At 44.1% G+C, this 20991-nt stretch overlaps 3 protein-coding genes across 3 annotated transcripts in view; 1 reads left to right on the forward strand and 2 right to left on the reverse strand.

Annotated features, from left to right (window-relative positions):
* LOC126982562 (larval cuticle protein 16/17-like) lies at positions 1-11101 on the forward strand. The gene is made up of 3 exons (XM_050834715.1): positions 1-263; positions 7386-7606; positions 9430-11101. Exons 1-3 carry the CDS (start codon positions 252-254, stop codon positions 9644-9646), a joined length of 450 nt encoding a protein of 149 aa, XP_050690672.1. The 5' UTR covers positions 1-251; the 3' UTR covers positions 9647-11101.
* LOC126982561 (alpha-1,3-mannosyl-glycoprotein 2-beta-N-acetylglucosaminyltransferase-like) overlaps positions 1-14992 on the reverse strand; it is a 39149-nt gene extending 24157 nt beyond the window's left edge. Inside the window, exon 1 of the mRNA XM_050834710.1 lies at positions 14609-14992. Coding sequence (XP_050690667.1) covers positions 14609-14631 — 23 coding nt within the window. The 5' untranslated portion in view covers positions 14632-14992. The remainder of the gene's footprint in view (positions 1-14608) is intronic.
* The window catches only part of LOC126982560 (glutamate receptor ionotropic, delta-1-like), an 18816-nt gene continuing 8926 nt past the window's right edge, over positions 11102-20991 (reverse strand). Inside the window, exons 9-17 of the mRNA XM_050834707.1 lie at positions 20692-20819; positions 20158-20279; positions 18531-18762; positions 17742-17887; positions 17470-17568; positions 16759-16928; positions 15903-16029; positions 15051-15172; positions 11102-11786 (exon numbers count right to left, since the gene is read on the reverse strand). Of these exons, the coding sequence (XP_050690664.1) occupies positions 11750-11786; positions 15051-15172; positions 15903-16029; positions 16759-16928; positions 17470-17568; positions 17742-17887; positions 18531-18762; positions 20158-20279; positions 20692-20819 (1183 nt within the window). The 3' untranslated portion in view covers positions 11102-11749. The remainder of the gene's footprint in view (positions 11787-15050; positions 15173-15902; positions 16030-16758; positions 16929-17469; positions 17569-17741; positions 17888-18530; positions 18763-20157; positions 20280-20691; positions 20820-20991) is intronic.

Consider the following 20991-nt stretch of genomic DNA (forward strand, 5'->3'; position numbering starts at 1 on the left):
CCCCTCGCCACCCATTCATGCGCCGCCCTCTCACCTGTGTGCACGTGTACGAGTGTGTGTCTGTGTCCTGGTACCCCAGCAACCCTCCTTGTCTTGTCCTTCCAACCCTCCCGTGTCCCGACCCCCAGTCAGTGCGTGGAGTGAGCCCCGACAGAACACAGTGAGTGGCCCTACACGACGCATCACCTTCAGCCTGTCTCGTCCCCCTCTGCATCGCCACCTCCCTCACCACATTCCGCGCGACCAACGAAATGAAAGCCTGGGTGAGTAGCGCTGGCCTTTGTTGAAAGTGAAATTGTAACTTAACAGGACACGCATTAACTACGAATCAATTTATATCAAGACTTGGTTCTGTATTATTATCGGCGGTAAAACATAATGATGAAGGCGTATTAAGAAGCGACCCAGTAAGCAGTCTCGCAGTCTAATAAGAGGTCATGTGAGTGGTATTCGGGTTTCGTTTTGTTTTTTACGGATGCCACCTGACGACGCGAGTTGAGATTGGGTTCTAATCAGGGCCATATTCTTAGTTAAATATTTCAGCGCCCAAACACACACATTTGCTAAGGCTTTCGTAAGAGTAGAAGCACTTACACTTGAGACTTTCGTAAGGGTTGTGGGCATGTTCATGGATAGTTTTTTGTCCCTGGTTGATGGTAGTTTGACAAAGCTTCTGTTGCACTGTGAACGTAAAAATAATGCACTCAGGGGAACCCGATTACTCTCCTTACGGGCCTTTGAAAATAGTTGATGTGAGAGGCTTAACGTACGTGGCTTGGTGTGGCGGGTCGCGGTCGAGGCTGGCTGCGGGTTGCTATATAAAAAAGCAGGATCCTGATAAAAAGTTTGGTCTTGACTCTGCGTCCTGTCTGAGAAGGCGAGACATTGCCAAACCCGATTACCCCGAAAGCTTGGAGGTTACGAGTCGGCTGGGAAGGGTCAGGCCTCAATTGGGTCGTATGATAAGACATTTCGCCTCAAAAAAACACATAGTTGACTAGGCTTTCGTAGGAGTTGAGGGCATTTCCAGGAGTAGTTTTATGACCCTGGTGGTAGTTTGACCCTTCTTTTGTATCGTGAACCTCAAGAAGCACTCATTAGAACCCGACTGACCCCCTCTTTGACCTTTAGAAATAGATGATGTGAGAAGCGAAAGTGTCTTGAAATACTGACCAATATGACTTCCGGATGTGATTACGTGGGACTTGATATTCAGTTCCACACGCGTTCAGGGGAAGTCCTTTTAATACCGCGTTATTCATAATGAGGAGATAAGTACCACACGGAGCAGAAGTTTGAAATATGGCTAAATGGAAACGAATATAAAAGAAAAGAAAAGAAAAGAGAAATCGTTCACTTTCCTCGGCGACGTAACACCAGCGTAACACACACACACACACACACACTCGCCTCTGCCCACACTGACCCTGGACACTTACTTTTCTATTTTTTTACGTCTACTCGTGCGCGACATTTAGCTGCTGAGAACCGAGTCGATACAGAGGAGTTCCGGGAATCTTCGCAGCATCTGACGGTGACCCCAAAAAGTGAATAGGAAAACAATCCCTCTCTCTCTCTCTCTCTCAAAACAAAAATAAACATGAAAGAAGTAAAAAAAGTAAATGCTCTTTGCCCTTAACTTCTTACCGGGGTCTTGGGATGCATACTTATAACTTTACAGACAGACTAGTTAGGATGTGGTGCATGTGGGTTGCTCTTCATAAGTCAGGATAAAGTTGGAAGGGTTAGGATAAGGTTGAGAAGGTCAGGAAAAAAGTTGGGGAGGTCTGGATAAAATTGGAAGGGTCGGGATAAAGTTGAGAAGGTCAGGATAATGTTGGGAAGGTCAGGATAAAGTAGGAAAGGTCAGGATAAAGTTAGGAAGGTCAGGATAATGTTGGGAGGGTCAGGATAAAATTGGGAAGGTCAGGACAAATTTGGGAAGGTCAGGATAATGTTGGGAGGGTCAGGATAAAGTTGAAAAGGTCAGGATAAAGTTTAAAAGGTCAGGATAAAGTTGAAAAGGTCGGGATAAAGTTAGGAAGGTCAGGATAATGTTGGAAAGGTCAGGATAAAGTTGGGAAGGTCAGAATAATGTTGAGAAGGTCAGGCTAAAGTTGAAAAGGTCATGATAAAGTTAGGAAGGTCAGGATAATGTTGGGAGGGTCAGGATAAAGTTGGGAAGGTCAGAATAAAGTTGGGAAGGTCAGGATAAAGTTGGGAAGGTCAGGATAAAGTTGGGAAGGTCAGGATAAAGTTGGGAAGGTCAGGATAATGTTGGGAAGGTCAGGCTAAAGTTGAAAAGGTCAGGATAAAGTTAGGAAGGTCAGGATAAAGTTGAAAAGGTCAGGATAAAGTTGAAAAGGTCAGGGTAAAGTTGAAAAGGTCGGGATAAAGTTAGGAAGGTCAGGATAATGTAGGGAGGGTCAGGATAAAGTTGGGAAGGTCAGAATAAAGTTAGAATGATCAAGGAAAGTTTGGGTGGCTCAAGCTTCCTCACATCCTGCTCTTATTCTGCTATCATCTATCGCGGCTCCGTGGTGAAGTGGTTAGCATGCCTCGCTACGAATCCGCTAGCAAAGGTTCGAATCCCAACTTGGGCATTTGGCAATTCATCCTCTCTTTCGGGCTGGTCGATAAATGGGTACCTGGGGAAACCTGGGAAAGGTAAACTGTGGTAACCCGGATGTCACACTGGCCCTGTCTCTCTCGGTCCCCCCACAGGCTCAAGGACCAATGTGACGGAGATGAGCACCGAGGTCAGGCGCAACTATAGCGTATATCCCCAAATTTACATTTACCTGTTATCTATCTGTCTATCTGTCTATATGTATGTATCTATCCATCTATCTATCTGTCTGTCTGTCTATCTATCTATCTATCTCTATCTGTTCATCTATCTATCTATGTCTGTCTATTCATCCATCAATCTATCAATTTATCCGTCTTTCGTTTGCTGCATGTCCATAGCTTAGCGACAAGTCAAGAGCTCGCCTAAGGAAATAAGGAATCGGCAGCATCTTGCGGATGGACTGTGGTTTATACAAACGCCATCCAGTCAATTTCAGAGGAAGGGAGGGAGTCAGGGAGGAAGTCAAGGCCACCGTCGTAGGCGAAAGTATTTACCTGGAGGAGAGTTCACTTCCTGGAAGGGCGGCGGGGAAACGCATAAAAAAGTTAAAAAATAATACATGAAAAAATCCCACTGATATCATCGCTCTCCGGAACACCTCGACAGTCGCCCGTCTCTGCGCACGCCCCCCCCGACGAGCTGCCTTTCCCTCCCTCGTGCAATACGTCACGTTGATCGTGACTGGGCGCTGCCGGGATACGAGGTTTGGTCGTTGCCGTCACCCTTCCTTGTTGCGTTCCGGGAGGAGGAAGCGAAGGAGAAGAACGAGGAGGAGGGGGTGGGGGACGAGGAGGAGGTGAGGGACGAGGAGGAGGAGGAGGAGGAGAAGGAGAAGGACGAGGAGGAGGAGGAGGAGGAGGACGAGAACGAGGAGGAGAAAGGAGGTAGAGGTAGAGTAGAAGCAGGAGGAAAAGCAGGATGAAAATCAAATAGAGGAGAAAGAAAAGGAGGAGGAGGAGGAAGAGAAGGAGGAAAAGAATAAAGAATAAAAAGAAGGAGGATGAAAAAGAAAAAAAATGAGAAGATGAAGATGATAATGAAAAAAATCAGAAGTTAAAGGAGGATGACGAGAGGAAAAAAAGAAAGAGGAGAAAGAGGACGAGGAGAGAGGAGAAAGAGGAAGAGAAAAGCGCAGGACAAGTTAGGCCACACTCTCAGCTCCTACGACCCTCCCCTCCCTTCCTCTACCCCTACCCTAACCTAATCTAATCTACCCTAATCTAACCTAACCTAACCTACCCTCCCTATTCTAACCTAAGCTACACTATACCCTCATCCACCCTACCCTAACCTAACCTAATCTAACCTAACCTAACCTAACCTACCCTACCCTAACCTAACCTAACCTACCCTCCCTATTCTAACCTAACCTACCCTATACCCTCATCTACCCTACCCTAACCTAACCTACCCTAATCTAACCTAACCTACCCTATACCCTAATCCACCCTACCCTAACCTAACCTACCCTAATCTAACCTAACCTAACCTTCCTTACCCTAATCTAACCTAACCTACCGTATACCCTAATCTAACTTAATCAGTCTTTGTCTGGAACACTCTAGGGAGCTTCGGCGGGACCCTTTGCATGCGTCTCCGTACCTAAAGCTTTCCCGCTGCTCGGTGCAAGAAGGGCGCAGCAGCAGCGGGTCCAGCAGCAAGGTGTGTTTCGCTGGGAGGGGGGGGGGGGGGGGCGGCAGAGGGTCACCTTGAAGGAGTCACCTTGGACGGAGGTCACCTTAGGCCCAACTGTTTACGTAAGGGAGACTGCATTTTTTTTTTTCTTTCTCTTTTCATTTCGACACTGAAGGTGACTTTGAACCTTTTTTTTTTTTTTAATTCAACGAGAAATTGTGGTTTTAGATTTGTTAATTATTATTTTTCAAGATTAATTCTCTATCTATCTGTCTATCTACCCATCTGTCTATCCCGTCTTGTCTCAAGCGGGAGGTGCCTGACGGGCGATCCAAGACTATGTTTTTAGTTGTGTTAATTCTTCTTCTTAAACATTCTCTCTTTATCTGTCTATCTCTTTGTATCTATCTATATCTATCCATCTCGTCTCGTCTCTAGGGGGGTTACCTGACGTGCGGGCCAAGGCTGTGGTGGTGTGTGGAGAGGAGAGGAGAGGGACTACAGGTGGCCGGGGTGGGGTGGCCCAGAGGCTGTCCCTTCACCATTTTCCCACGACCCCCGTGACACACACACACACACACACACACACACACACAAACACACACACACACACACACACTTACACACACACACCATCTCGTTGCAAAACCATTTTCCCTTTTCGTTCCGGTTCTAACTAGTAATGTTGCCAAATTTCCTCGTCTTCTGTTTCATGAACATTTCTCACCACCGACAGCACTGAACCTTTTAGTTTTTCCTTTTCTGTCCGCCTTTTATTGCTACTTTTGACTCCCTGTAATAAAAAGATCAGTACTTGATCTCAATGCATCGACAACTGAACATGTTATGAAGCTTTATCTATTTTTTTTATCTATTTCATAAATGCTTTACTCTTCACACCACTGACAGCTACTGATCTTTTTTTTGTTATCGCTTTAGCTCAGTCTTATATTCCTGCTTTGCTGTCTCTCCTCTTGGCCGTTATTCCTATACGCGCCGTACTCCTTACTCCACCGGTGGCTCCTGAATATCTACCGTATAGATACTTTCAAGAACTTTGGTATAGACTCTCTGTACCAAAGTTCTTCAAAGTAGGGATCATAGCAAAGCTTTACTTCCTATAAATAAATAAATAAATACCGCATAAGTAGTAGTGCTGTTAACGCTTGCGACATGATCGTAATATATAAACCCAGAGCGTGGCATCAAGAAACGTTTGAGGATCATTGACACAACAAGGGTTTTAGGATAGCAAGCTGGTTGGAACATCGACCAGGAACTAAGTACTGATGCTGAGGTGGCCGACGAAGCACTGTTATAACGTACAGAATGCACGTAATAGCGGTGACGTGGCTGGAATGACTGAGGGTGGCCCGGGGGGAAGATTAAACCCACCTATTTCAACAATCGCTCACTGCTCAACACCTTCCGTATTCACCACTTCCTTGAGTTGAGTTGCTTTTCAGTTTATATTTTTTCAACCATGAACGTATCGCGTAGTTTATGAGTAAATGGTGATACGAATATAGTTTTTCCCTTCAATAAGCCGTTCAATTCACTCCGAACCACTCTCCTGTTCCTATGCAAGTTAGTTATGCATAAGAGAAGGGAATTTTGAAAGGCCTGAGAGAGAGAGAGAGAGAGAGAGAGAGAGAGAGAGAGAGAGAGAGAGAGAGAGAGAGAGTGGACGGGATGACATACTCCATTCGCCGCTATCTCACACACAAGCTGGTCATTTACAAGACAAAGAAAAAAAATGTAGTCTAGACATGTATATTTAGAAGGCATGCACAGGGTTGGCGCTGTCTTGCTCTCGGTGTGAATGAGCACTTGAGAACACTCCGGGACCGTGGCGGGTGACGTGACGGGAAGGGAAGAGTGATTGGTGGTCTGCGTTTTACTGTTACTTCAAGGCTGCGGAGGGAGTGACATGCGCCCGTTTGCTGGTGGGCTGAGGGAAAGCTGTACGTGTGTTTGTTTGAAGGTGGGGGGGGGGGTAAGCAAGTGTCATATTACTCGCGCGCACGCACACACACACACACACACACACACACACACACACACACACACACACACCTGATAAATAAACCTACATAAATGAATAAGTAACCCAATAAATGAGTGACTGATAGAAAATAAGTAGGCGTGCGTATTATTATTCTAGTAAGCCGTGTTACTACTACTACTACTACTACAAATAATAATAATAATAATAATAATAATAATAATAATAATAATAATAATAATAATAATAATAATAATCATATTAATAATAATAATAGTAACAGTAACGAAAGGGAAAGCAGGCCAGAAGGTGAGCTCGTTTTAACAGGTGAACACGCAGCCAGCCCGCCACCGTTGCCCGGAAGGCGTGTCAGTATGTTCTCGGCCGTGTGCCAGTCGTAACCGGCTGGAAACTCGGCCACACATACACAGTCCAGCGAGTCTGTAGGCTGTCTGCCGGCTGGTGGTGGTGTGAGGGACGCGCGGTCACTCACCCGACCTGCCTGCCTGCCTGCCACTTTCACTCTCTAGTCTCTCCTTCGCCGGGCATTACAGGTGTTGCTGGCTCAGGTGCAATTTCGTTCCTCGTCTAGTGAAGTTTTCCGGTACCTGTTTTTTTTTTTGTTTTTTTTATCTTTACTTTCAAGACGGTAAAATACCTGACGAGAACTTTATTTCAAATTCATTTCCTTGTCAAGTCACGCTTTTATTTTTTCTTTACTTTCTAGAGTCTAGACTACATACAAAATAACTGACTAAAATTTAGCATTGTAATACATCAAATGTCCGAAAAATTAAATACGAATACGTATCAATATAGCTAAAGTAGTGCCCAAAATTTCGCCTTGGAAAATATATTTTCATAAATGTGAAAATATATTTTAACAGTCTTGCGCAGTAAAGTGACAAATCTTAGGCTTCTTGTATAACCGCATAAACAATTTTCGAGGTGTGAGTGGCGTCCTGTTGCTTACTTGGCCGCTGAAAGAGCAAAGCATCATGACTTACGTAACTTATTGCATTCAGATAGTGATTCAGACAGCGACTTCACCAAGACTCTGCTTGTGCATGCATGGTGACGTGAGGGTGACCTGACTCCTCTGTCTTTCCTCAGCTAAGACTGCTGGTGCTGGCGGCGGCGGGGCTCGCCCTCTGCTCGGCCTTCCCGGAGAAGCTGGACGCCCTCGATGACCACCTGGATGACGACGAGTACGAGGAGGAGGACAAGAGGCCGTACAGCTTCTCGTGGGCCGCCTCCCGCCACTACAACGGCGCCCCCGACCGGGAACACCAGGAGCAGCGGGGCGAAGACGGCATCACCCGCGGAGTGTACAGGTGGGTGGCGGGGCAGGGGCGGGGGGGCGCGGGTGGTGGGGCGAGGGGGGGCAGGGCGCGGGTGCATGGCAGGAGTGAATGGCAGAGACCCCAGCAGGCCGAGGGTAAACAAATTAGGTCCCCGATAAACAACAACTATAAATTAATGAACCTACACCAAAGAACTGTACACTCCTGCTGTCTGTCCTCTTCCCCTCCTGTACCATCTCCACTAACCCCCATCTTCTCGACTAACCCACTTCCTCCTCTCACTACATCAGAACAATATTTGCCTATTAAGGAACCTACACTCCTACTGTCTTCCTCTTCCCTTAAATGTATCTTTTCCACTAACCCACCTCTTCTTGCTATACCCCTGGTCAAAAGAAATATATTGTAGCGCTATTGATGGGCTAATAAGTCACTAATTACTTGTGTTGTAGCAAAGTGTACACCAAGGGAGGGCGGAGGAGCTTGCCATTCCAGCCCCAAGACAACATAAAAGTTACTGGGATTGCTGTCGTCTGCGGCCTCGTGATGAGAAGTTGACAGAATAAAATGAAATTGACGTAGCTATTCCGTTTACGATTTGTATTTTTTTTTATTTTTACACCGGAGGAAGCAGCTCAGGGTGAAAACAGGAAAAACGAAAAAAAAGTCCGCTGTGCATTGCTCCCGTGAAGAAAGTAGAATGAGAGGCGAAAAAGGGAGGGTCAATTTCGAATGGAGATATGTTTTGATACTTCTAAAAATACACTAAAGAAGCTGACCTACAGTAACTGCTCGCCGGTTCACTTCGTTTTTTTCCGTTTTTTGTTTTCCTTTTTTTACCTTCGGGTTTGTACGGGTCAGGCGCATTGCCGTCCACACGTCTGCCTTCCTGATGGACAAGTAAACACGCATGCAAACAAAAAACAGCTTTATTCAGGCACGACAATAAAGTAAAGCGATTTGACATAACGAAGCGATATATTCAGTTTGTGTATATCGTAACACCTCTCGAGCTACGGAAAAGCGATTCGATATACTCTACGAAAGTAAAATGTCGTAAGACCAATGAAGCTCTGTAATAGCATAAGTTTGTCCATTTGTACGCATGCAGCTCTTCAATTAGTGTTCATAATAGGGGAAAAATATCATGAAAAAATGTTCTGCGGTACGAAAATAAACTGTCAAAATACAGATGGATAAGTATTTTTCACGGTACTTGTTTTTCATACCCCAGCTTGTTTTTCTGATAAAGGAACTAATTGTAAGTGTTTGTACGAATCAGCGAACATAGCCTGAGTGAACTTGTTGAGAGTTAACTAGACACAACAGAACGTGCAGAGCAGGTGTGTCGGACTTGGCATTGATGACTGACTGGCCAGATTCAAGCCCGTATTCTCAAACATTTCAGGGTTTACAACTTTACAAATCCACAGTTGATGTCCGTTGTAGAGTTTGTGAGTATTTCCTTGGGTAGTATTATGAGCCTAGTGATAGTTCGACAAGGCTTCTGCACCATGAATGTGAAAAAATACACTCATGGGAGCCCGACTTGCCTCCTTTTGTGACCTTTGGAAGTAATTATTGTGAGAGCCAAAAGCGACTGAGAATGGGCCACAGGGCGACACAGCTGTAAAAGGAAGGAGAGGCAGGGCAAGCCGACATAATCGTGCACACAAAAATAAAATAGAAATATAACCGATCAGGTGGAATAGATAAATAAAGTCAGGTAAAATAAGATTACTAAACAGGTAAATCACATCGTCGAGTCGTTATTCGATCAGGTGGGATAGATAAACAACGTCGGGTAGAATAAGATCACTAAACAGGTAAATGACACCGTCGCCTCGTTGCAGGTACGTGGACCCTCGCTTCAAGGTGCAGGAGATCGTCTACTACTCCGACGGCGAGGGCTTCCACGTGCAAGCCTCCAACCTGCCCAAGGACACGCTGGCGGTGCAGAAGGCCAGGAACCGCCATCAGGACCTCTTCGAGAAAATCCGACAGGAACACGCTCGTATCGCAGCGGAGAGGGCCTTGCTGGAGTCCGGGGAGCACCAATACACGAACTGAGCGACACCCGGCGACGCAAGTCACACCCGAGGTCTGTGTCTGTCACCGTAGACTTTATAGGAACACAGACCTTGGCCGCGACGAGGACGCCAAGATGTGGACCCAAAACACACATCTTCTCGTGTGAAGGATAAACATCTTAACTATTTGTAATGTTACACTCTCTTTGGGGACGAACGTGAATTGAGTCGTGTGTACATGCAGCGAGGAAGGATTGAAAATTCTGTGACTGGTGATTAAAGTAAGTTAAAATTATTTACAAAGAAGAGTTCAATAAAAACGAGTAAGATTTTGATAACGCCTCCGTCCCACTAAAATGAAACACACACACACACACATATACACACACACTTGTTTACTGGACGCGTCACAAGCTAAACAAACCGAAAAGTCTCGGTTCTCAAGAGCATGTGTTCGCCTTTTCTGCCTAACTTCATTCTTTCCTTTTTTGTTACGTATCTTTCTACATCACCCCCTTCACATTGAACTAAGACACACTTATTTATGTGAGCTTGTTTTCGGTTATCTAATGGTTAGTGAGAGGACAGAGTGAACAGAGGCATGTATCTATCAGTGACGGCAGGGTTGTGTGCGAGGGGCGGGAGGCCGACCTTCAGAACAACACAAACAATGAACAACTACACTAAACAACACGACTCAAGCTTCCGCCACGCCAGTCACTAATTAGAACATTCTCGCGAACGTGATAACCACCCATAAAAATCACTTAATATTTATGTTATTTATTACTTAATGCTATCGTGATAAACAAATCCACCAAGAAAACACCTGTGAACGTAATAAAAATATACTCTCGCATTGATCAAATACACAGGTAAAGCAATTACTAACATAAAGGTGAATCACTGGTCTATTTAACTTTAATTTCCTCTCATTCTTACGTTTGTCCTCCGTAGTGCAATAAGACATCCATTAAGACGAATTCACAGCCATTTCAACTCATCAGACATCAGCGTTAGGCACCTTTTCTTTCATTCCTTGGTGACGGAAGCGACGGGGTGAGAACAAACAAGTTATTCGCATCTCACTCACCCCCACGCGTTGCCTCATGACATTATAATCTTATTTAACATCATCGAGTTACGCTTTCAGCACCACGCTCACCCATCGCCACCATTCGCCTCTATTATCCCCCAGTCATCTAGTGGAAATTCAGAGCATCTTTCAGAATTCACTTCCGGTTCCCATTCCCGCCCACTCATCCACGGTCTGTAGCTCTTCATATATTGTTCATGTCAGTGTACGCTGTGTAATCTATATATACGTCTTAATAGTAGGTACTGTTTATAGCCTCATATATTGACATGCATTATGTATTCTGTATCACTGCGTTGTCTCTAAGTCTCTCCGGGGACGCAAGGTTCCAGTGCCCGGGCAGGTGAAGAGATGCGTGAGTGACCATTCTGTAGCATCATTAAAATATATACAAAATCATTATTGCGTTGTTTCGTTTATGCATCCAGAAAAAACAGAAATTATAATCGTTTACCATCCTTCATGTTTATAACTCTACTCTTCTGATGTTCCTGTATAAGCAACCATTCCACTGCCCTCCCTAAGTATTTACGGGATTCTGATAAGGTGGGTTTAAGAATACCTTCTTTTCGTGCATCCGCCATGCATACCATTGACCATTCCCCTTCATCCTTCGTATATATCTATATTCCCCTATTTTTTTCTATATAATACATTTTTCCCCACTTCCTGTCGTATTCTCATTATATTGCTTTAGAGTGGGAACTATCTTACACAACATGATGATTTCAGGATCGTTAGATCCTGAGGTCTCAGAATAGTCAGATCATCAGGATCTCAGACCTAACGATACCTAGAGAACAAAAATAAAATATAAACTTTTATATCTGCATCAATTTAAATTTCGCGTTGCTCTTTTGGTAACATCAAGGTGCCTGCGATGAAGCTGGCCAAACTCTCCTATTCTGTGGCTCCGATTTGAGCAAACTACTAAAAAATTCTAGTTGTATCAGGAGGCGAAGTGCAGGAGTAGCGACGCCAGGCTTTGGATGTCGAGGTGGCTCCGAGTTCGCCTTGTCAGTCTCGCCTCAAGAGGTTTGCGTCGCCTTATCTGAGTCGCAGCGCCCCAGACTCCCGGAGCATTCTGCGGCAAGAGATTACACCCTCAGCACGCCAATTCGTACGCACCAATCCAATTAGTACGCAAATCAGCACAAAGATTCTGGAAAACTGAGCTAAGATCTGAAAAATATATGCATATGTTCAAAAAAAAATATTATTATTACGTCAGCTACAGTTTGACAATAATTCAGCTTTATTTTTCAGTTCAATTTTCCAGAGATGATTTTCCCTTGATATGAGTGATACTAATCCTACTATCCTCTTTGCGATCCTCTCTCCCCTACTACCCTCTTTTTTTTCATTTCTTACCCTTGAACTGCCTACATAATGCAAAAAAAAAAATTTGGGTGATGCGTATAGTTTGGCGGACACCCTACATTCTCTGCAGAAGATTCCACCTGACATAAACACCTCAAAAACCTTACGAAACAAAACGCACGCAAATCCATCCAGAGAGAAAGAGAGAAAGAGAGAGAAAGATAAACCCCGACCCCTTATATAAAGAAGCGTGGGTTATGAGAGGAAACTACACATATTCCCTTTATAAGATAGTGCACGTCGCAGCGGTGGCGAGGGGAAAAACGTCAGAGAACACTTGACTGCCAGACCATGGAACAGGAAATAACTGCTTGCGTGACTCTACGGTCCGATGGCTTCCAATAGCTCCATGCCTCAATGCTGGAAGGAAGGCCGCCTCTCGCCATGGGGCAGCATATAAGTCTGTATTATTCTATCTTTCATAATGCCCCAAAGACTGATAAAGCTATTTCTACATCTCATAATGCATTTTGAGAACATATCATTGCATTATTTTACGTTACAGATTTTGAAGGCATAGAGCGCCATATTCTTAAAAACAATTCCATGTACAAGCCACACATTTCGTAGGAGTTGTGGGCCTCTCCCTGGGCCGTATTATGACCCTGGTGGTAGTCTGACAATCATTCTGTACCGTGAGCATGAAAAAAACACCCATGGGAACGCGATTAATCCCTTTGTCGGTCTTCATAAATAGTTGATGTAAGAAGTGGAAGCGTCTGAGAATAAGGACCAAATAAATATGCAGGAGAGGACAACAGATGGATCAGAGGAGTGATAAACTGGTAAGTAATCGATATATAAGGATCCAAAGGGAGGCCATTCAATAGGCGATGGGATGAAATTAAGAAGTTTACGAAACGTTTACATTGAAATTGGAAGCTAGCGGGACAGGAAATAAATATCTGGAAACGTCTGGGAGAGCCTTACGTCCGGCAGTGGAATGATACAGGCTGATGATGATGATGGTGGTGGTGGTGGTGGTGGGAGGAGGAAAGAACGGGAATATCAGTTAGTAAAGTATGTTATCTATCTCGAGAAGCAAAATTGTTAAAAAAAATACGTATCAATCAAGAGTCATGGTGGGCAGTGCACTGTTTATCTTTACGAGTACGCGAGGAATCTAAATAGAACACTCATTTCATCATACTCGGGGAAAAAATAGAACACTCATTTCATCATACTCGGGGAAAAAATAGAACACTCATTTCATCATACTCGGGGAAAAAATAGAACACTCATTTCATCATACTCGGGGAAAAAATAGAACACTCATTTCATCATACTCGGGGAAAAAATAGAACACTCATTTCATCATACTCGGGGAAAAAATAGAACACTCATTTCATCATACTCGGGGAAAAAATAGAATACTCATTTCATCAAACTTGGGGAAAAAATCTGAATCTGTAAAGAGTTCATATGTTCAACGTACTGGAGTCGACCTTATATTATCCCTTATTATGTTCTTAGTATTGGTCGACTGTGAGAATCAACAAGGTGCGGGGAAGCTAAGGTCTCATGACGATAACAAACACATGAGTGAGGGTGCTGGTGTGGCGTCCGTGACAGAACAAACTAACAAACAAAAAAGTCAACTGGGGCCAAAGTAGATGCTGGGATGAAAGGTTCCCCACAAAAAAAGAGTAAATTCGTACAAAAAACACACTCATACAAGGTTTTGAGTGTCATTTAAATAGTTTCGTCAGCATTACAATAATTACTGACATAACAGAAATTTCCTCTTAGTAACCTGTTTCATTATCATTGCAATACCCTGGGCGATAGGAAGAGGATATTTGTTTTATATCACTATTGCAATACCACATTATATCAACATAGGAAACACAGTTGATATCAAGTTTATCGCCTGCTACTACGTCATTGCATTATCAGGGTTCATTTTGATACCATACCTTGAAAACACTTCTTTACTGTTACTGGTATAAGTATCGTGTAACATTACTACTACTACTATTATTACTACTACTACTACTACTACTGCTGCTGCTGCTGCTGCTGCTGCTACTACTACAACTACAGCCACATCAGTCACTACTACAATCACTTAAAAGCCTTTCGAGTTACTTGCCTTTCGTTTGTTAATTGCACCAAAGATAAAAAAAAGTACAATAGGTGTGAAAATATACTTAAATCCTCAGCAATCATCACATTAACGAACTTATACTATGGCTGATTTCATAAACAACTACTCACGAATTGGAGTGTGGAAGTCAACAGAATCCGACGCAACAATATAGTTCACTCGAGAAGGAGTTATAAACAAGCAAATGATCCTCTACAACGACACGCGGTTAGCTGCAGGATGCGTGGCGCCAGGCGTGCACCTCGTCACATCACACATCCGTCTTGGGCCTCACAACGCCTCTTATCAAATGTCGAGGATAACGTTAACGTTCGCGCGACTGTTCACAACATGGTTACACATGATTCACACAATTGATTCGAACGTAAGAACAACTAAGGAGAACACTGACTAATAATCAACTAAAGTTTGAGTCTTACCTTAATTCACACATGAGTTTCATACTCTGAAAAGGCGAGGCAAGCGACAGGAATAGGATAGTACAACCCTGAGTCACCACCGTCGCTCACTGACACACAAACTGACGGCAACTGGCTGAATGATGGCTAGCGACACTGCTCCGCGGGTCGGCCTGGGATAGTGACGTCATTTGGCGCGGACTCAAACACTGATCCTGCATGACGCCACCTTCACTAATATAAATCTCTCCTGCCCTGCCTGGATGCTGTTCATTTGCGAATATAGGACCCTTGCATTACTATAATAGGTCTCTGTTGCAGTACTGGAACCTTCCCAAAGGCTAAAATGTCACGATTACAAAACTGCCTTTGATTTCAATTACAGAAACATAACTTCAGCCTTTGTCCTGCAGTAGACTAGTAATGGCTGATGATGGTAATGAGGAAGGACCGTCCGTCTCACCTTTGGGCCGTGGTACCAGGTGTCTGCCCCTCCCCAGGCCGCCACCACCTCCTGGCCGCCACTTCGCCTCCCAGCGCCACCACGGACGCCGACAAGCCCAGGGTCAACAAGAAGAACGCGGCCTATGGGAGGGAGTTAGATGCAATGACGGGAAGAACAGTGACGGCCATCAAAAATATTGCGTGAACGTGATATGGAAAATAATGGATCGTGAACGTAAGATAAGGAAAATAATGGATCGTGAACGTGAGATAAGGAAAATAATGGATCGTAAACGTGAGATAAGGAAAATAATGGATCGTGAACGTGAGATAGGGAATATAATGGATCGTGAACGTGAGATAAGGAAAATAATGGATCGTGAACGTGAGATAAGGAAAATAATGGATCGTGAACGTGAGATAAGGAAAATAATGGGTCGTGAACGTGAGATAAGGAAAATAAAGAGACGTAAAGATAGGAAAAAGAAAACAACGAGCCGTGAACGTGGCAAAAATAGGAAAATAAGGAGCAGTGAAGAAAGGAAAAGGAAAACAACAAACCGTGCACGTGGCAAAAATAGGAAAATAACGACCCGTGCACGTGGCAAAAATAGGAAAATAACGACCCGTGCACGTGAGATAAAGAAAATAATGACCCTCGCACGTGGGAAATAATAACAAATCAACAAGCACGTGAAAAAAAAACTCTTGAAAAAAAGCGACATAAAATAGAATGTGAGAGGAGAAATTAGAAACATTACACGTAAACAGAAAATGTAAAAATCTCAAGTACCAGTTATTTCCTTAATTATTCTTGTATTAATTCATTTATTTTAACTATTTTTTTATGTATTTACTTTTACTTTCCTACCTGCAGGTGCTGGAGGGTGATGGACGGCGGCCCCGAGGTCTTGGCGGCTGACTGGCTGGAGGCGCCGCCCGACACCTCGTCCCCCGCCCACTTGTACACGAGGCCGCCCTCTATCAGGCGCAGCAACCTGGGGGCGGACACCACACCACATATACACTTACGAAACACGCAATACATCATTATCCGCCGGAATTATTCACTGGCAGTTACACGCGTGATGGTGTAATGTGAACCAAGCCAAGGTTAGCTCGCCCTCACCCTGGCTCGGGCCTAGAGAGCATGTCATTGGCGGGTCACGTTACAAAACATTTCCGTCCTCTCCTTCCCCAGTGATTCTCCCTTCCCTCCTCTTCTCCTCTATGGTTGGTATTCTCAGACGCTTCTGCCTCTCACATCAGCTCTTTCCAAAGGCCAAAAAGATCAATCGGGTTCTCATGTTTTTTTTTTTATGTTCAGGGTAATGAAGGGTCAAACTATCACCAGGGTCATTAAAACACCCCTGGAAATCACCAAAACTCCTACGAAAACCGTGTCAAATATGTGTGTTTGGGCTCCGAAACGTTTAAAGCAAACTATCTGCCACAAGACGAGCTATGCAAGCCTTCCAGAGGCCATGACACGACAGGGTCATATTTCACAACCTTTCACAATTGCGTTTGAAACATTTCCTGCCTTGCTGTGCTCCCTCACTCGCATATGCTGACCACTTCTCACTCTCTCCCTTTTTCGTATCTTTTCCATCTTCGTCGTCTACTATTTCTTCCCTCCTGCCCCTGCTCCTCCTCCACCTCCTCCCTTCCCCCTTCAATTTCACCACACTCTATAGAAGGCCTGACACAAACTGCTGTATACTAACACGCTGCTGAAGGCGTCCCGTAGGGGTGAGCCGGTGTTGCAGGCGATGCCGTAGCTCTGCGGCAGGAAGGTCTGGCGGCCGATGTGGAACTGGTGCCTGCCCAGCTGCGTGGCCTTCATGATGGAGTTGAGCTGCGCGTTGATGAACACGAAGTACTTCCGCTTCAGGATCTGGCGGGGCGGCGGGAACGAGGAAACTTAGGGATAAGATTATTTTAGTAATAGCAAATTTACTACGATTTCTATTACTACTACTGTTACTACTACTACTACTACTACTACTACTTCTACTACTACTCATAATAATAATAAAAATAACAATAATAATAATAATAATAATAATAATAATAATAATAATAATAATAATAATAATAATAATAATAATAATAATAATTTCATTATTATCATTATCAACATCATTAATGTTATCATTATTATTATTATTATTATTATTATTATTATTATTATTATTATTATTATTATTATTACTAATATTACTATCTTATTCCAGAAAAGGAGACAAAACAAGGAAAACAAAAAAAGTAACAATAAAATGCCCGCAACACGGTGCTTTCACAGACAGTCATACAGACAGGTAATTAGAATACACGCTGTTACAATTTCGATGCATCCAGATTAGTGTAGGTTTACGTATGCAAGTGGAGGGCTCGTCAGTGTGTGTGTGTGTGTGTGTGTGTGTATATATACTGACCATTTGGATGCCATGTCCGGGTGTGGCCAGAAAGCTCTGGCTGGGGTCCTCGTGGTTCATGAGCAGCCACACCTCGCGGTAGATGCCGGACACAGCGCTCTGACGCACGGGCCGACCCACCGCCGGCGACAAGTGATCGGGAGAGGAAAATGGAACATTTGTCATATAAAGTTTTAAATTCAAACAAATACAAAGTTTCAACAGCACACACACACACACACACACACACACACACACACACACGCGCACCTCTCTCTCTCTCTCCGCTGTACCTTGAGTGTGTCCTCGAAGCTGGAGTCCCTGGTGGTACCGATGGTGTAGCCTCGTTGGTGAGCGCTCGCCAGCTGCTCCAGGGAGTCAATAGGCTTCTCGAAGGCAGGGATGGCGAGCACTGCCGTCAGGGTCCCGGAATACAAGGCTGAAAGTGGAGCTAGGTTAAACAACTAGGTCTGTCTATCATACATCACTTCTCATGTATCTATAACAATTTAACGCAGACAGTGTGATGGGAGTACGATCGGCACACTCTAAGGTGACCTAACATCAGCATAGCTCAATGGCATTTCTGGATAGATTCACATTCTTAGACATAAAAAAACAGACGACCTGAACGAAATGTCAAATACCGAACGGTCAAATAACGGGGAATGCCTGTATATATTTTCCGGGGAAGGGAGGGATAAAGGAGACAGACCAGCGGCATAATAGGAATAGAAAAAATGTCCACATTCACTGTTCCCCTCAAAAATCAGAATAATATCATGAGGAAAGATATGTTGTAAAAAAATACGATATTTCTGGGTGGGTAAAGATGGTGACCCGATAAACGAAGGAAGAAAAAAAAAAAAAAAAAAAAAGAGAAGAAGAAGAAGAAAAAGAAAAAGAAGAACAGCAAGAACAAGGACAAAAACAAGGACAAGAACAAGAAAAAAACAAGGAAAAGGAAAAACAGAAAAATAAATGGAGTACAGGACTGAATGAAAAGAATATAAAAGACTGCTACGTAGGAGAACCCATCAACCCATCACGACGTTCCTGCACGGGCGGCGAAGGTGACTCACCGTTGATGTAGAAGGAGAAGAGGTACCAGCTGAAGAACATGATCTTGAGCACCCAGCTGGAGGTTCTGATGAGGTTGCTCTGGACCATGAAGTTGCGATACATGTTGAAGCCGAGTTCCTGCGGCGTGTATTGGGGCTGGTCGCTGTGGTCCAACACGAGCACCAGAGGGCGGGTCAGGAGGTACAGGAACGGCCCCATCGCTGCCACCACCACCACGATGCACAGCCACACCTATCGTGCATAAGGCTGGTATTACAAGCCACTTTGCCATATCACATCGGCTATTTCTAAAGGTCAAAGAGGGGATCAATCGGGTTCTAATGAGTGGTTCTTTAGGTTCATGGTACAGAAGAAGGGTCAGACTACCACCAGGGTCATAAAACTACCCCTGGAAATGCCCACAACTCCTACGAAAGCCTTGTCAAATATGTGTTCTTGGGCGGCGAAATGTCTCATAATGCGACCCTAAGTGTCCCCTAATGAACGTCAGCTACCGCGTGAGTGACAAACGATGGAATGAGCCCACCAAAATAGAAAGGGAAGATTATTATTATTATTATTTATTTTTTTTACAGAAAGGGAAGCAGCTCAAAGGGAAAAAAACTAAAACATCAACAAGAAAACCCCTCTATACGCGCCTTCGACAAGAGAAAAAAGAACGAGAGGTCAAATGAGGTCAGTTTCGGGTGGAGAGGTGCACGCTACTGCCTGCAAATGATGTATGTATAGGAGTGGCACACACTGTTGCCAATCGTCGAGCCAAATTTTTCAGGTAAAACAGTAATATATATAATTTTAGAATGGGTCGTAGTCTTGCCGATTCTGAATAAAAAATTACAAAAAAATGATTGGAGAATTACACAGCGAGTTTGAAAGTACACCTGAGGCTTAATTACGAGGAAAACTAATGTATAATGACAACAAATATTAATCGGCCACGAACATCTAAGATAGAGAAATGCACCTATCGAAGACAATTAGTGCAAACTCAGACCTCGAGAAAGAAATCAGATGAAAAATAGGATTGCAATTCAGAAAACATGTTGTAACGTCATGAATAATAACTGTCAACTCTCCTAGGAGGGAAAGATCAGGTGCAATCAAGTGCATTCTGTCAGGCCTAAAATACGGCCCAAAATTTAGTGCCCTGCGAAAGATACAAGGAAGAAAAGCTAAAATGTGTAAAGGTAAATGGAGATTATATTGCTGGGTAGGATATGGAGGCAAGGGAAGCGAGCATCGTGACTTGGCCGTATCACGCGAAGACCTGACATTAAAACAACCAAAGTAACAGAGTGGTGACCTAAGACTTGCATAAACGTCAGGAGTAACAGACAAGAGGGTCAGTTTCCTTGTGAGGTTTCAATAATGAGCCAACTATTAACTAATGATAATATATACGTCTAAGAGGCACTACATCCACTACCAGTTCTACTAGAAATAGATTTTTTACATACACAGAAAACACTCATGAAAATAATAACTGTTTAAAGGAAATTTGGAAACAAAAGTCTCATATAGTAAAAGAAACAAAACCACAGCTACATTCACAGTCATCGTGGTAATAAACGCTCTTTGGAATCCGTTTCAAGTACATAAACAAACACTTCATTTGATCCGACCCACCTCCAACGTGAAGGGGGAAAAGACAGCAAAGGTGCGGCTCTTCTCCTTGGGCGCGCCGGACACCAGCGTGGTGGACTCCAGGAAGTAGGGGAAAGTGAAGTCCACCACGGTCTCCCGGCTACCTGGTGTCTCGAAGGGCGGCAGGAAGAAGGGGAAGGGAATGAAAGAAACATCAAGATAATACATCATCATCACATCAAGATGATACTTTGCTCGTCATTGTAAGATCTATAACCCCTATTCTAGACGAGATCTAAATTTAACTAGTTACTGGTGACCCCAACAGCAAGAGAGTGAGAGCCTCTGAGGCCAGTCAAGGACCGAATAATATATGTAGACTATTATGCAATCACTGTCCCTGAAAAGCGGAAAAGCTACAGCTGATCACAACCAAGTAATGTGTGACCAAGAAACATTTATATCTATCTTTCTATCTTTCCTTCTGTTGTGTATCTTTCTATCTTTCCTTCTGTTGTGTATCTACTTCAGGACTGCCCCGTGGCTTAGTTCCTTCCCGCCTTAACCAGAACATACTTGTGACGGAGAGTTCACAGAGCGTGGCGTGGGCCTCGTGCCTGGCCACCTGCCCGATCAGGCCCGTCACGGTGCCGTCCGGCTGAGGCCCGCCCCACTTGCCGTCTGGCGGCCGGATGAGGTGGTACCTGGAGGAGTCCATGCGACGCCATCACTCTCTAGAGGCCGCTATGTACCGGGCTACAGAAATGTCTCGACCCCGCGCAGGGATTGCCTCCACTTGCCAATATCAGGCTTGCCAGATTTTTTTTTCATGGAAACCCGATTCGTGATTAAAATAGGTACAAAATATCTATAGCG

This window comes from Eriocheir sinensis, chromosome 51 (genome assembly GCF_024679095.1).
Source record: "Eriocheir sinensis breed Jianghai 21 chromosome 51, ASM2467909v1, whole genome shotgun sequence".
Taxonomy (NCBI): domain Eukaryota; kingdom Metazoa; phylum Arthropoda; class Malacostraca; order Decapoda; family Varunidae; genus Eriocheir; species Eriocheir sinensis.

What these genes read in the sequence shown, in the direction of transcription:
- LOC126982562 (XM_050834715.1), top strand. An exon ending in ATCACCCGCGGAGTGTACAG is followed by an intron (nt 7,607 to 9,429) that starts GTGGGTGGCGGG and finishes GCCTCGTTGCAG; the next exon opens with GTACGTGGACCCTCGCTTCA.